Raw genomic sequence first — 14,486 nt, 5'->3', positions numbered from 1 at the left:
TCTGGTGAGTATGCAGGCCATGGAAGAACTGGGACATGTTCAGCCTCCAGGAATTGTGTACAGATCCTTGCAACATGAGGCTGTGCATTGTTGAAACATGGTGACAGCAGCGGATGAATGGCACTAAGGATCTGTGTCTCTGCATTCAAATCGCCATGGATAAAATGCAATTGTGTTGTCTGTAGCTTATGCCTGCCCATACCATGGGGCACTCTGTTCACAATGTTATCAGCAAACCAGTCGCCCATACACATTGTCTGCAATTTGCCCGGTACAGTTGAAACCGGGGATCTGAAGATCACATTTCTCCAGGTGGCCATCGAAGGTGAGCATTTGCCCACAAGTCAAAACTGAACTGCAGTTGGGTCAAGACCCTGTTGAGGAAGAGGAGCATGCAGATGAGCTTCCTGAGACATTTTCTGCAGAAAATCTTGGGCTGTGCAAACCTACAGTTTTATCAGCTGTCCTGGTGGCTGGTCTCAGATGATCCCGCAGGTGAAGCCCAATGTGGAGGTTCTGGGCTGGCATGGTTACACATGGTTGTACGTACTGCCAGTCTCAAATGACAGAGGCAGCTTATGGTTGAGAAATTAACATTAAACTCCTGCAACAGCTCTGGTAGACAGTCCTGCAGTCAGCACGCCAATTACACACTCCCTCAACTTGAGACATCTCTGGCATTGTGTGACAAAACTGCACATTTTAAAAAGTGGCCTTATGGTCTCCAGCACAAGGTGCACGCACATGTAATGATCATGCTGTTTAATCAGCTTCTTGAAATGCCACACCTGTCAGTTAAATTGATTATTTTGTGAAAGGAGAAATGCTCACTAACAGGGATGTAAACAAATGTATGCACAACATTTGAGAGAAATTAGCTTTTTGTGCCAATGAAACATTACTGGGATCTTTTATTTCAGCTCATGAAAACACTTTACATGTCACGTTTATTTTTATTCAGTGTAGATTCAGTGAGGAGCCACAAAGAATGTTCCACTTGGACAACACTAGAGCACATCGGAGTCAATCAACAAAGGTGAAACATTAACTGAAATCTTTAATGTATATCAGCAAGAACATTAGACTAGAATGTATTTATCAGAAAAAATATTGAGTAGAAAAATGTTGATAAAATCAAGGTTAAAAATGTGAGTCAACAAAAACAAGTGCAAACTCCAATTTCAGAATGCTGCTCTATTTAAATACATACTTTTCTCAAAATGACTCAACATTGATATTCTTGGCAAATTACATTTTGGCCTCAATGCAAAGTCACCTGTTATGTGTTTACATTGAGAATAAGAAATTTGTAAAGAAATGATAGATGTTACCCTCAATCACAAATATTGGAACATAATTTGACATAAGAGAGCAGCGGACTGAGCCACTCCCCTCATTGGCAGAATGATCACATGACTTCGTAGCCACTGCGAATGCCCCTCATCAACATACAGGCGAATATGATGCCCATGATCTGAAAACACACAAAATCAGTTAGAAAACATAGTATAATATATTAAATAAATAAAGTGCCTTCGGAAAGTATTCAGACACCTTGACTTTTCCCACTTTGTTACATTACAGCCTTATTCGAAAATGAATTTAAATATAACCATTTCCTCAGCAATCGACAATACACCAGAATGACAAAGTTAAAACGGGTATAGAAATTTTTGCAAATTTACTCAAAACATACCATATTTACATAAGTATTCAGACCCTTTGCTATGAAACTCAAAATTGCATCCTGTTTCCATTGATCAACTTTGAGATGTTTTTACAACTTGATTATATTTATTATGGATCCCCATTAGCTGCTGCCAAGGCTGCAGCTATGTGTTGCAGCCTTGGAATTGTCCATAGAGTTCAGAGACTGGTTTGTGCCGAGGCACAGATCTGGGGACGGGTACCAAAATAATTCTGCAGCATGGGTCCCAAGAACAGTGGCATCCATCATTCTTTAATGGAAGAAGTTTGGAACCACCAACTCTTCCTAGACCTGGCCGCCCGGCAAAACTGCGCGATCGGAGGAGAAAGGCCTTGGTCAGGGAGGTGACCAAGAACCCGATGGTCACTCTGACAGAGCTTTTGAGTTCTTCTGTGGAGATGGGAGAACCTACCAGAAGGACAACCATCTCTGCAGCACTCCACCAATCAAGTCTTTATGATAGAGGGGCCAGACGGAAGAGACTCCTCACTGAAAAGGCATGACACATGACAGCCCACTTGAAGTTTGCCAAAAGGCACCTAAAAACTCAGACCATGAGAAACAAGAGTCTCTGGTCTAATGAAACCAAGATTGAACTCTTTGGCCTGAATGCCAAGCGTCACGTCTGGAGGAAACCTGGCACCATCCCTACGGTGAAGCATGGTGGTGGATCATCATGCTGTGGGGATGTTTTTCAGCAGCAGGGACTGGGAGACTAGTCAGGATCGAGGGAAAGAACAGAGCAAAGTACAGAGAGATCCTTGATGAAAACCTGCTCCAGAGCAGACCTGGGGCAAAGGGTCACCTAACAGGACAACGACCCTAAGCACACAGCCAAAACGTAGGAGTGGTTTTGGGACAAGTCTCTGAATGTCCTTGAGTGGCCCAGCCAGAGCACGGACTTGAACCCAATCAAACATCTACTAGAGACAAGAAAATAGTTGTGCAGCAACACTCCCCATCCAACCTGACAGAGCTTGAGAGGATCAGCAGAGAAGAATGGGAGAAACTGCCCAAATACAGGTGTGCCAAGCTTGTAGAGTCACACCCAAGACTGTAATCGCTGCCAAAGGTGCTCCAACAAAGTACTGAGTAAAGGGTCTGAATACTTATGTAAATGGGATCAGTTTTGTATTTGCTATACATTTAAAACATGAAAAAATAAGTTTTTGCTTTGTCATTATGGGGTATTGTGTGTAGATTGAGGAATAAGGCTGTACCCTAACAAAATGTTGAAAAAGTCATGGGGTCTGAATATGTTCCGAAGCACTGTGTGTGTATTGAACTAGCATCTACAATCTATGAGTCTTCTGAGCCCAGGATTTGTGCGCAAATGTATATGCTTTGTGTTTGTTCCTACCTGCAAGAAAGCGATCACCAGTGCCGCTACAATGACCCACATGATGTTCTTCTTCAACAGCTCCTCCACAACAGTCTGACACCCCTAGATAGCAATCAGAGAAATGTAATTCCCGACTCCAATACACTGTTCTGGAAGTCTTTTTGCTTGGATGAATTGGTGTTCATGTCACACAAAAAACAAACAAATCAACCACTGGGTTGAACCTTACCATCTGGTGCACCTTACGTGAATCCTCCATGGCCCCCTGACCACAGCCAGCGGTGTCATTGACACAGCAGGAGTCTGGCACAGAGTTTGTGCCAGGCCCAAAGTTGCCTCTCCAATCAGTGGCATTGATCACTCCACAGCATTTCAGCTGGATGAAGAACAGCAAGAAGGTTGAGAATGAGTTTAAACATGAAAGGTATACAGTGAAAGCCAGATAGAGGAAGAGACAACAGCAAAATTAGGTAGTAAGGTTAGTAAGTTCAACGGGGGAAACAGACCGGATCAGGCCAGGATATTCCTCAATGTCAACAGAAGATAAAGACAAGATAAACATCGTGGCATAGTAGACACTAACAAGATAGTCAAGTTACACAAGGTGCCAAATTAAGCAAATAAAGACACACAGAATGCAAACTCTTCACATTACGACAAATGTAAGATGCAGGATCGAGTGCAGTAAAATGTCTAGATTTGCAGTAGTATGTTGCAACTCCCCTGAAGGTGGCGTCACAAGTGTCAGTAAGCAGGTTTCCATCCAACTTTTTTTGTGTGAGTAAAGTACGTTGGCTCAACAAAAATGTAATGACAGTCCTGATGGAAACATAACATTTGTCAGTAAACTTTCCAAACGTCAACAAAACGGTAAAATGAATTAGCATGAAATGTCAGTGGAAATGCGGAAATATTTATATAACCATCAATTCAAAGTAAACTTTGAGTCATGTGATGACATTTGTGGTCCTCCAACTATGACTCGTTGGGAAAGCATTCAGTTTATTCAGCTACAGATGAAATAAATTATGATGAACTTCACAGGCTGGTGAATGTGGAATGTGATGAGCTTGATGCTCCTTTCCAATAAATATTGAGGGTCTTATTCTGGTGATCGTCAATGCTTGGCTGTCATTTGACAAACAAATAAACTTGTGCGTAATAATCTCATGTAGGCTATAACCGCACTACATGCCAGCTGTTGGCTAGAGCACAGGTGCCAATACCAGAGTGGGCACAAAAATTGTGAAGAAAATATCAGTAGAGTTGAAAATGTGATGGAAACCCTTTTAACCTTTTTATTTTGGGGAATTTAACCGCAAAATGTATTTTTATGTGCACTACGTCCTCACGCACAGCCTTTTATCTGCAACAAGTCAATTTGGTATAAAAAAAGTGTACATTGTCATTATGCAGATTTTTGAATATTCGCATGAAAACCAATCGGATGGAAAACTAGCTAGTGTATGTCAATTGTTTCTTTTGTTCCAAAGTATATAGATCTAGCATCTACCAATACTTAATGGTTGATACCAACATCAATCTGCAGGTTATCCAGGGCCTTCTGGAATTCGTCGGTGCCGTTGCTGTATTTGGTGACCATGTCATTGAGACTCTCATGGACAATGACTGTCAGCTAAATAAATAAAAACATGGTTAACTTGTGTAATTACAAAATTAAGTTGATAGGTGTAGACTGCACATACGTTACAGTATAGATTATTAGACATGTTAAAAAAGAAAAGAAAAAGCTGCCTGAAATACAAGTATACTCACGTTGCCTCTGAAGACATATCCAGCGATGGCCGCACCAATCTCCGTGATAATGATCAGACCCAGAAGGAGAGAGAACTTGGGAGAAAATATACAAATGAAAAATATTAGCTATTTTTGGAAGATTAAAGGATTTAAACAAATAAGCAAAAAATGCATAAGGATTTAGATTGAGCTATTGTAAAATATATTACATGGCCAAAAGTATGTAGACTCATGCTCTTGAACATTCCAAAATCATGGGCATTAATGGAGTTGGTCCTCCCTTTGCTGCGATATCCTCCACTCGTCTGGTAAGGCTTTCCACTAGATGTTGGAACATTGGAAGCAAGGCCCTGCAGCATTCAACCACAAGAGCGTCGGGCACGGATGTTGAGCGATTAGGCCTGGCTTGCAGTCGGTGTTCCAATTCATCCCAAAGGTGTTCGTTCGATGGTGTTGAGGTCAGTGCTCTGTTCAGGCCAGTCAAATTATTCCACACCAAATCTCAACAAACCATTACTGTACGGACCGCTCTTTGTGCACGGGGGTATTGTCATGCTGAAACAGGAACGGGCATTCCCCGAACTGTTGCCAAAAAGTTAGAAGCACAGAATTGTCTAGGATGTCATTTTATGCTGTATCGTTGATTTCCCTTCACTGGAACTAAGGGGCCTAGTCCGAACCATGAAACAGCCCCAGACCATTATTCCTCCTCCATAAAATTTTACATTTGGCACCATGCATTGTAGCGTTTTCCTGCCTTCCGCCAAACCCAGATTTGTCTGTCGGACTGCCAGATGGTGAAGTGTGATTTATCACTCCAGAGAACACGATTCCACTGCTCCAGAGTCCAATGGCTTTGAGCTTTACACCACTCCAGCTGATGCTTGGCATTGTGCATGGTCATCTTAGGCTTGTGTGCAGCTGCTCGGTCATGGAAACACATTAAATGGCTTCCATTTTTTTTAATGAAGCAACAGTTATTGTGCTGACATTGCTTCCAGAGGCAGTTTGGAACTCTGTAGTGAGTGTTGCAATGGAGGACAGCTGTAACCGAGGACATGAACTAACAGTTGGCCAGGGCAGCTCTAGCAGGGCAGAAATTTGACAAACTGACTTGTTGGAAAGGTGGCGTCCTATAAAAAGTTGTCACATTGAAAGTCACTGAGCTCTTGAGTAGGGCCATTCTACTGCCAATATTTGTCTATGGAGATTGCATGACGGTGTGCTCGATTTTTTTACACCTGTCAGCAACGGGTGTGGCTGAAGTAGCAGAATCCACTAGTTTGAAGGAGTGTCCACGTCATGTACAAAATCCATTTTATCATCTTTATGGAACAAAAATTATATTCACTAGACTAAATGTTGCCTAGATGCATTGTCAAACCAGTTGGTTCAGACTACTTTTCCAAAACAAGATCAAACGTATGTGGACATAGGGTTGTTACGGTGACCGTATTACCGCCACACCGGCATTCACAAGTCATGATGGCAGTCAAATTCCATGTGACGGTTTAGTCAAGGTAATTAGGCTTTTCCAAGCAAATGTACTGCTTGGTACTTTAGCACTCTACGGTCCCTCTAATTTTATTATTTAACGAGGCAAGTCAGTTAAGAACAAATACTTATTTACAGTGACAACCCACTTTTCCCTGGTAGGTCAACAGCCTTGTTCAGGGGCAGAATGACAGATTTTTACCTTGTCAGCTCGGGGATTCGATCTAGCAACCTTTCGGTTACTGGCCCAACGCTCTAACCACTAGGCTACCCTGCTGTCCCTAATCACTTGGACATTAATGCAAAGGTATTTGAAAACCATGAAAGCCCATGAGCTCATGTTGCGCAACATCTCTATAGGCTATGCAATTGTGTGAGAAAGAGTTGACTGCGTCAAGGTTTGTATCACTTGTAGCCTGTGAGAAGGACCCAATCACGTGACGGGCATTGGCTAATAAGTATTGAGAAAGCTGAGAGAACCATGCGAGTGAGGTGCTTCGGAACACGCAGACGGGAGAAGGGAATTATGATTGTATTCAGCCCAAGGGCACAACAGCCACAGGCCGCAAAAGGCGGCGGGTCGTTACATCCTCACAAAGGGGATGCCGCCGTGAAATTTGAGGCTTTATCAAGTGCTTGTCAAAATTGTCAATGAGAGTGATGAAATGTGTACAGCCTGCACACAAAAAACAAAGCAGAGCAACTTTTCATGCACCTTTTTTCAAATCAGTCACATCATGCAGCCTGACAATGATTTGAAAATCTAAAACATATAGCCCGGCGTTTTTATCACAACTAAAAGTGAAATAAATCTCTAAATTAAGCATACGAGGACCTGTCGCTTTGTTAACCCCTCAAATCGTTTGGAGAAAGTATGCTTCCCATTTTATTCAGCTATGTTCAATTATATTCTTCATACTATAAAATGCCACAGAATTATAAGCAAATCTCGTCTGCTAAATTAACTAGTGTAGCCCACAGCCAAATGGCATAGCCAGATCAGGGCCTAACATAAGGACAAATCAGAGTACGCTATTCTGTTCTTCTGAAATAGACTACATTTTCTTCATATAAAGTTTCTTTAGACCAGTCTGAAATAAATGGATATATTGTGAAGGTGTAGGCTATATTACATGGATTTATTAGACTTAAAAAATGTAGCTGTTCCTATGGTCTGCAGGCTGTGTGGAGAAGCCAGGAGATGCTAAATGTGTTTGTTAGTTAACAGTCAATTACTGTGAGACCGGCAGTTATTTGCTTGATAAACCACCAGCCGACATAATTGAATGACCGCCACAGCCCTGTGGACACAAGATCAAACGTGTATACAACACTTTGTTTGGAATATCATGGTGACCACTATGCAGCAGTTCTACCGCATAGAGGTTATATCATGGTGACCACTATGCAGCAGTTCTACTGCATAGAGGTTATATCATGGTGACCACTATGCAGCAGTTCTACTGCATAGAGGTTATATCATGCGTGTCATGTTACACGTGAACATACCATGGTGACCATGCAGTAGCTCTCCTTCCAGGCTCCACAGCAGCCGAAAAAGGCGATGAAGAAGACAACGACCCCCACCACAATGAGGACAATGGGGGCTGACGAGGCTGAGACATTATTGATCACTACGGTGTTGTGGACAGCCACCTGAACCAAGACTCCCAGAACTATTAGAGTCAGACCACACAGCTAGAGAGAAAGAAACAGAGAGATGAGTACATGATTAGAAGTCACAAATTTACATCTTCACACACGGTTTTCTACAACCATTGTACAACATAAGATATTCAAACGTTTTGAAATATGTGAATAGAATCCTAGTCTAAACCAAAGCATGTGAAGACAATTTCATAATCTGTACAACTGAATTATACATTTGTTATTGTAAGAGGCCATAATTTTAAAAATGGCAAGAAAGTACTAAATTGTATGTAAAACTAATGTACATCAGATCCTGGCTTAACCCAGTCTCAATCAAAAGATGTTTCAGGTCCTGTAATGAGTTCAGAATAGCATTCAGACCCAGAGCAACTTCTAGTAACCCCTTGTCACTCAGGAATGCTGGAACCAGTCAGGTTACTGGGTCCTAAATTAGCATTCAAATGAACTAATATGGATTAAGGACACAAACGAGAAAATACATTGAGGTAACCATGTAGTCACATTTGCTGCATCTTTACTTTAAAAGAGATGGTAGTCATTTGAAAATTAGTACTTAGTCCTCCCCCCATTTGAAGAGAAGTATTTGGACAAATTTAAAGTCAAAACCTTAGTATTTGGTCCCATATTCCTAGCATGCAATGACTACATCAAGCTCGGGACTCTACAAACTTGTTGGATGCATTTCCAGTTTGTGCTTTGCTCAATAGGAACTGAATGTTGAATAATGTTGTGTAATTTGAGTCACAATCGTGGATGCTACCATTATGGATAATCATTAATTAAAGTTGTGATTCAAGATACAGGAGGAAGAACCCAACAAAATCTACTTCTTCCCACAATGGCAGGTCAGTTCTGTGAAGTCATTGCCATATAAAACATTTTTTTATATATCTAGGTACATCCAGCCCCCACTTTGGTCCTTTCATCATTGGTAACCCCAATGTAAATACTTGACATGGGTTATGATTAGGATTATTCGCTGCCTGGTTTCTATATAGGAGGCTGAAGAAATTCGGCTTGTCACCAAAAGCACACAAACTTCTACAGATGCACAATCGAGAGCATCCTGTCGGGCTGTATCACCGCCTGGTATGGCAACCGCTCCGCCCACAACCGTAAGGCTCTCCAGAGGGTAGTGAGGTCTGCACAACACATCACCGGGGGCAAACTATCTGCCCTCCAGGACACCTACACCACTCGATGTCACAGGAAGGCCATAAAGATCATCAAGGACAACAACCACCCGAGCCACTGCCTGTTCACCCCGCTATCATCCAGAAGGCGAGGTCAGTACAGGTGCATCAAAGCTGGGACCGAGAGACTGAAAAACCGCTTCTATCTCAAGGCCATCAGACTGTTAAACAGCCACCACTAACATTGAGTGGCTGCTGCCAACACACTGACTCAACTCCAGCCACTTTAATAATGGGAATTGATGTAAAATATCTCACTAGCCACTTTAAACAATGCTACTTAATATAATGTTTACATACCCTACATTATTAATCCCATATGTATACGTATATACTGTACTCTATCTACTGCATCTTTATGGAATACATGTATCACTAGCCACTTTAACTATGCCACTTTGTTTACATACTCATCTCATATGTATATACTGTACTCGATACCATCTACTGCATCTTGCCTATGCTGCTCTGTACCATCACTCATTCATATATTTATGTACATATTCTTTATCCCTTTACACTTGTGTGTATAAGGTAGTAGTTTCGGAATTGTTAGCTAGATTACTCATTGGTTATTACTGCATTGTCGGAACTAGAAGCACAAGCATTTCTCTACACTCTCCTTAACATCTGCTAACCATGTGTATGTGACAAATTAAATTTGATATAGTAGAGAGGTAGGTACACAGACAAACATAACACAGGAGAGAGGCCATGAAACTAAATGTAGGCCTACATGTCAATACAATTAAAAAATATATTTTAAAAACATTTTTTTTAAATAGAACACATCACTCACTAAGATTATCATGTAAAAATTAAATTAAATGAACTCTGTGCTATTAAAACAGCCAAAAAGGAGGAGGGAAATATCCCTCTCAATTTAAGGGTCTCTCTTGGCATGGGAAGCATATGTTTACATTGCCAAAGCAAGTGAAATAGATAACATATTTTGTTTTACAGTAAACATTACACAAAAGTTCCAAAAGAATAAAATAATTCAAATGTAAATGTCTATCTATATACAGTGTTGTAATGATGTGCAAATAGTTAGAAAACAAACAAATAGGTTGTATTTACAATGGTGTTTGTTCTTCACTGGTTGCCCTTTTCTTGTGGCAACAGGTCACATCCTGCTGTGATTGCACACTGTGGTATTTCACCCAATAGATATGAGAGGTTATTTGAGCTGGAGTTGTTTTCAAATTCTTTGTAGGTCTGTGTAATCTGAGGGAAGTGTGTTTCTCTAATATGGTCATACATTTGGCAGGATTTTAGGAAGTGCAACTCAATTTCCACCTCATTTTGTGGGCAGTGTGCACATAGGCTATCTTCCCTTGAGAGCCAGGTCTGTCTTCAGCAGCCTCTCTCAATAACAAGGCTATGCTCACGGAGTCTGTACACAAAGGATTTCCTCAATTTTGGGTCAGTCACAGTGGTTAGGCATTCTGCCACTGTGTACTCCGTTTAGGGCCAAATAGCATTCTAGTTTGCGCAGTTTTTTTGTAAATTCTTTCCAATGTGTCAAGTAATTATCTTTCGGTTCTCTCATGATTTGGTTGGGTCTAATTGTGTTGCTGTCCTGGGGCTCTGTTTGTGAGCAGAGCCCCAGGACCAGCTTGCTTAGGGGGCTCTTCTCCAGGTTAATTTCTCTGTAGGTTATGGAAGGTTTGGGAATCGCTTTCTTTTAGGTGATTGTAGAATTTAATTTTTTTTTCCTGGATTTTTATCATTAGCGGGTATCGGCCTAATTCTGCTCTGAATGCATTATTTGGTGTTCTACATTGTACGCAGAGGATATTTTTGCTGAAAATTGCAGTCTCAATTTGGTGTTTGTCCCATTTTGTGAATTTGATGAGCAGACCCCAGACCTCAACCATAAAGGGCAATGGGTTCCATAACTGATTCAAGTATTTTTAGCCAGATTCTAAACGGTATGTCGAATTTTGTGTTTCTTTTGATGGCATAGAAGCCCCTTCTTGCATTGTCTCTCAAATTTTTCACAGCTTGGTGGAAGGTAGCTGTGTAGTAAGGCGCTTACCTGTGTTACCTATATATCCTGTATGTCACAGGAGAAGGTCAATCTGGTAAATGTTTACGTACGAGGTATGTATCATTTGTGTGCTCTTAGGACAATGGTGTCTAGATGTAATTGGTATTCGTGGTCCTGGCAACTGGACCTTTTTTGGAATACTGCTGTTTTTCTCTTACTGAGAGTTACTGTCAGGGCCTAGGTCTGACAAGATCTAGGTGCTGCTGTACACCGTCCTTGGTTGGAGACAGGATCATCAGCAAATAGTAGACATTGGACTTCAGATTCTAGTACGGTAAGGCCGGGTGCTGCAGATTGTCCTAGTTCCCTCGCCAATTCGTATATATATATATATATTATATTGAAGAGGGTGGGTGTTAAGTTGCATCCCTGTCTCACCCCCTGTCCCTATGGGAAAAAAATGACAATTTTAACCGCATACTTGTTGTTTGTGGGCTCCCGAGTGGCACAGTGGTCTAAGGCACTCCATTTCAGTTCTAGAGACGTCACTACAGACCCTGGTTTGATTCCAGGCTGTATCACAACCGACTGTGATTGGGAGTCCCATATGAGGGTGCACAATTGACCCCACGTCGTCCGGGCTAGGCAGTCATTGGAAATAAGAATGTACTTAACTGACTGGGCTAGCTAAATAAAATAAATTGTGTACATGGATTTTATAATGTCGTATGTTTTTACCCCCCCCCAACACCACGTTCCATCAATTTGTATAGCAGGCCCTAATGCCAAATTGAGTCGAAAGCTTTTTTGAAATAAACAAAGCATAAGAAAACTTTGCCTTTGGTTTGTTTGTCAATTATGGTGTGCAAGGTGAATATGTGGTCTGTTGTACAGTAATTTGGTAAAAAGCCAATTTGACATTTGCTCAGTACATTGTTTTCACTGAGGAAATGTATGAGTCAGCTGTTAATGATAATGCAGGGGATTTTTCCAAGGTTGCTGTTGACGTATATCCCATGGCAGTTATTGGGGTCAAATTTGTCTCCACTTTCGTGGATTGGGTGATCAGTCCTTGGTTCCAGATAGAGGAATATGCCAGAGCTGAGGATGTTAAGAGTTTAAATATAGCCAAGTGGAATTTGTAGTCTGTCTATTTTATCATTTAAATTTAGGATCCCATCAACACCACAGGCATTTTTGGATTGGAGGGTTTGCATTTTTGTCCTGTAGTTCATTCAATGTAAATTGCAGAATCCAGTGGGTTCCGGGAGCCTAATACAGTTGAAATCAGAAGTTTACATACACTTCAGTTGGTGTCATTAAAACTAGTTTTTCAACCACTCCACACATTTAACTTCTTATGGATGGGGGCAGTATTGAGTAGCTTGGATGAATAAGTTGCCCAAACTATAAAACGGTCTGCTCCCCAGTCTCAGTTGCGAATATATGTATATTATTATTGGATAGAAAACACTAAAGTTTCCAAAACAGTCAAAATATTGTCTGTGAGTATAACAGAACTGATATTGCAGGCGAAACACTGAGGAAAATCAAAACAGGAAGTGGCCTCTATTTTGAAAACTCCATGTTCCATAGCTGCCTTTGCTCCATTTAAAATGGATATCAACCAGATTCCTTTTCCTATCGCTTCCTCAAGGTGTCAGTCTTTAGACAGTTTCAGGCTTTTATTTTGAAAAATGAGCGAGAAAGATAACATCGCGTCAATGTATGGCCGGGTCCTAGCACCCCTTTGTTTGCGTAACAGAGTTTGGGCAGCCATGGCCATTCCCTCTCTGACTGAAAAAGACAGTTGCGGCTGATATATTATCGATTATATCATTTTAAAAACAACCTGGGGATTGATTATTAAAAATGTGGACATGGGGACAAAATGGCGCAATAGAGAGAACACGGTGTTTCAGCGAGCTCTCGTGGCATTCGTAAATTTATATTCTTACATTAATCTCCTAGCTTGAAAAAGTGGTAGAATTGGCTAAATAAGTTGCCGTATAATGAGTCTTGACGACTATTTCGCAAAAATCTCCGACAACATGCCCAATAGAACTACTAAGAAGTCGACCAAAACCACCACCCCTGTGGATGTGCATGAGGAGCTAGCTAACGTTAGCGAAGCTAACACCATTGCGGATCCAGGCAAAATGGACCTGATGATTCAAGAGATGACTGATGACATTACTAAAGTGATCGATGCTAAGATAAGAACGGTCTTGGAAGCAATAGCAGGCCATTCAGCTGAAATACAGAGCGTTGTGAAACGTGTTGTTGAGCGGAAGGAAGAATTGCTGCAGTGGAAACTTCAACTACATCTATGGACGCTAAGATAAAAGCACTTGAGAAACAGGTGCGCGAAATGGCGGAGCACATTGAAGACTTGGATAATCGAGGACGCAGATGCAATATTCGCGTTGTGGGACTCCCGGAAAATTCTGAAGGGACACGTTCAGTAAAATTCTTTGAGGAATGGATCCCTGGCTACCTACAAATGGACACTAAGGCTGGTCGTGTGAAGCTGGACAGAGCCCATCGCTCTCAAGCACCGATACCCGGTCCCAATCAGCGCCCACGGCCGGTGGTTATAAAGTTCCACAACTTCACCGACAAGCAGCGCGTCATGGATGCGGCTAGAAACATCAAACAAAGTGGACATTACGGATACATACCATTAAAAAGGAAGAAAGTACTGTCTTTTTTGAAAAAAGAAAATATTGATATTGCCCTGTTGCAAGAAACTCATTTGGATGATAAGGAGCACCTGAAATTACAACAAGGAGGGTTTGGTCAAGTGTTTCATCATTTACATCCAGAAGTAGAGGTGTAGCAATTCCGGTGAAAAAGAACTTACCACTTAAGGTCTTGAATTGTGTTAAAGATAAATTTGGTCGCTTTGTTATAATTAATGGTACTTTACAAGGGCAGAACATTTCCATAATGAATATTTACTTCCCCCCTGATTTCCTCACTAAGGCATTTCTAGACTTTTCAGAATTAAACTCAGACACTGCAGTGGTTGGAGGAGATTTTAACTGCTTGTTGAACCCCCTTATTGATAGGTTTCCCAGTGGTATAGCTTCACTCTCTCCTCAAGCTAAGTCACTTAAAGTTATTTGTGATGATCTGGGGTATGCGGATGTCTGGAGAGCTTATCATCCCTCCAACAGAGAGTTCACTTTTTTCTCTGCACCTCATGGATGTCAGACTAGAATAGATTATTTTTTTATGCCCAAGACGTCTTTGCAGTCTGTTTTATCCGCTAGGATAGGAAGCATAGTCATATCTGATCATGCTGAGGTGATCCTGAACATAAAA

General features: G+C 41.3%; 1 protein-coding gene across 1 annotated transcript in view; it reads right to left on the bottom strand.

The window, feature by feature from the left end:
- Positions 1-893: 893 nt before the first annotated feature.
- The window catches only part of LOC112216238 (CD63 antigen), a 29,127-nt gene continuing 15,534 nt past the window's right edge, over positions 894-14,486 (bottom strand). The window contains exons 3-8 of the mRNA XM_024376081.2: positions 7,812-8,000; positions 4,827-4,901; positions 4,588-4,686; positions 3,280-3,426; positions 3,069-3,152; positions 894-1,474 (exon numbers count right to left, since the gene is read on the bottom strand). Of these exons, the coding sequence (XP_024231849.1) occupies positions 1,409-1,474; positions 3,069-3,152; positions 3,280-3,426; positions 4,588-4,686; positions 4,827-4,901; positions 7,812-8,000 (660 nt within the window). The 3' untranslated portion in view covers positions 894-1,408. The remainder of the gene's footprint in view (positions 1,475-3,068; positions 3,153-3,279; positions 3,427-4,587; positions 4,687-4,826; positions 4,902-7,811; positions 8,001-14,486) is intronic.

The sequence above is a fragment of the Oncorhynchus tshawytscha genome, linkage group LG16 (assembly GCF_018296145.1).
Source record: "Oncorhynchus tshawytscha isolate Ot180627B linkage group LG16, Otsh_v2.0, whole genome shotgun sequence".
In the NCBI taxonomy this organism is placed as follows: Eukaryota; Metazoa; Chordata; class Actinopteri; order Salmoniformes; family Salmonidae; genus Oncorhynchus; species Oncorhynchus tshawytscha.
This window is presented reverse-complemented; position numbering and strand designations above follow the sequence as displayed.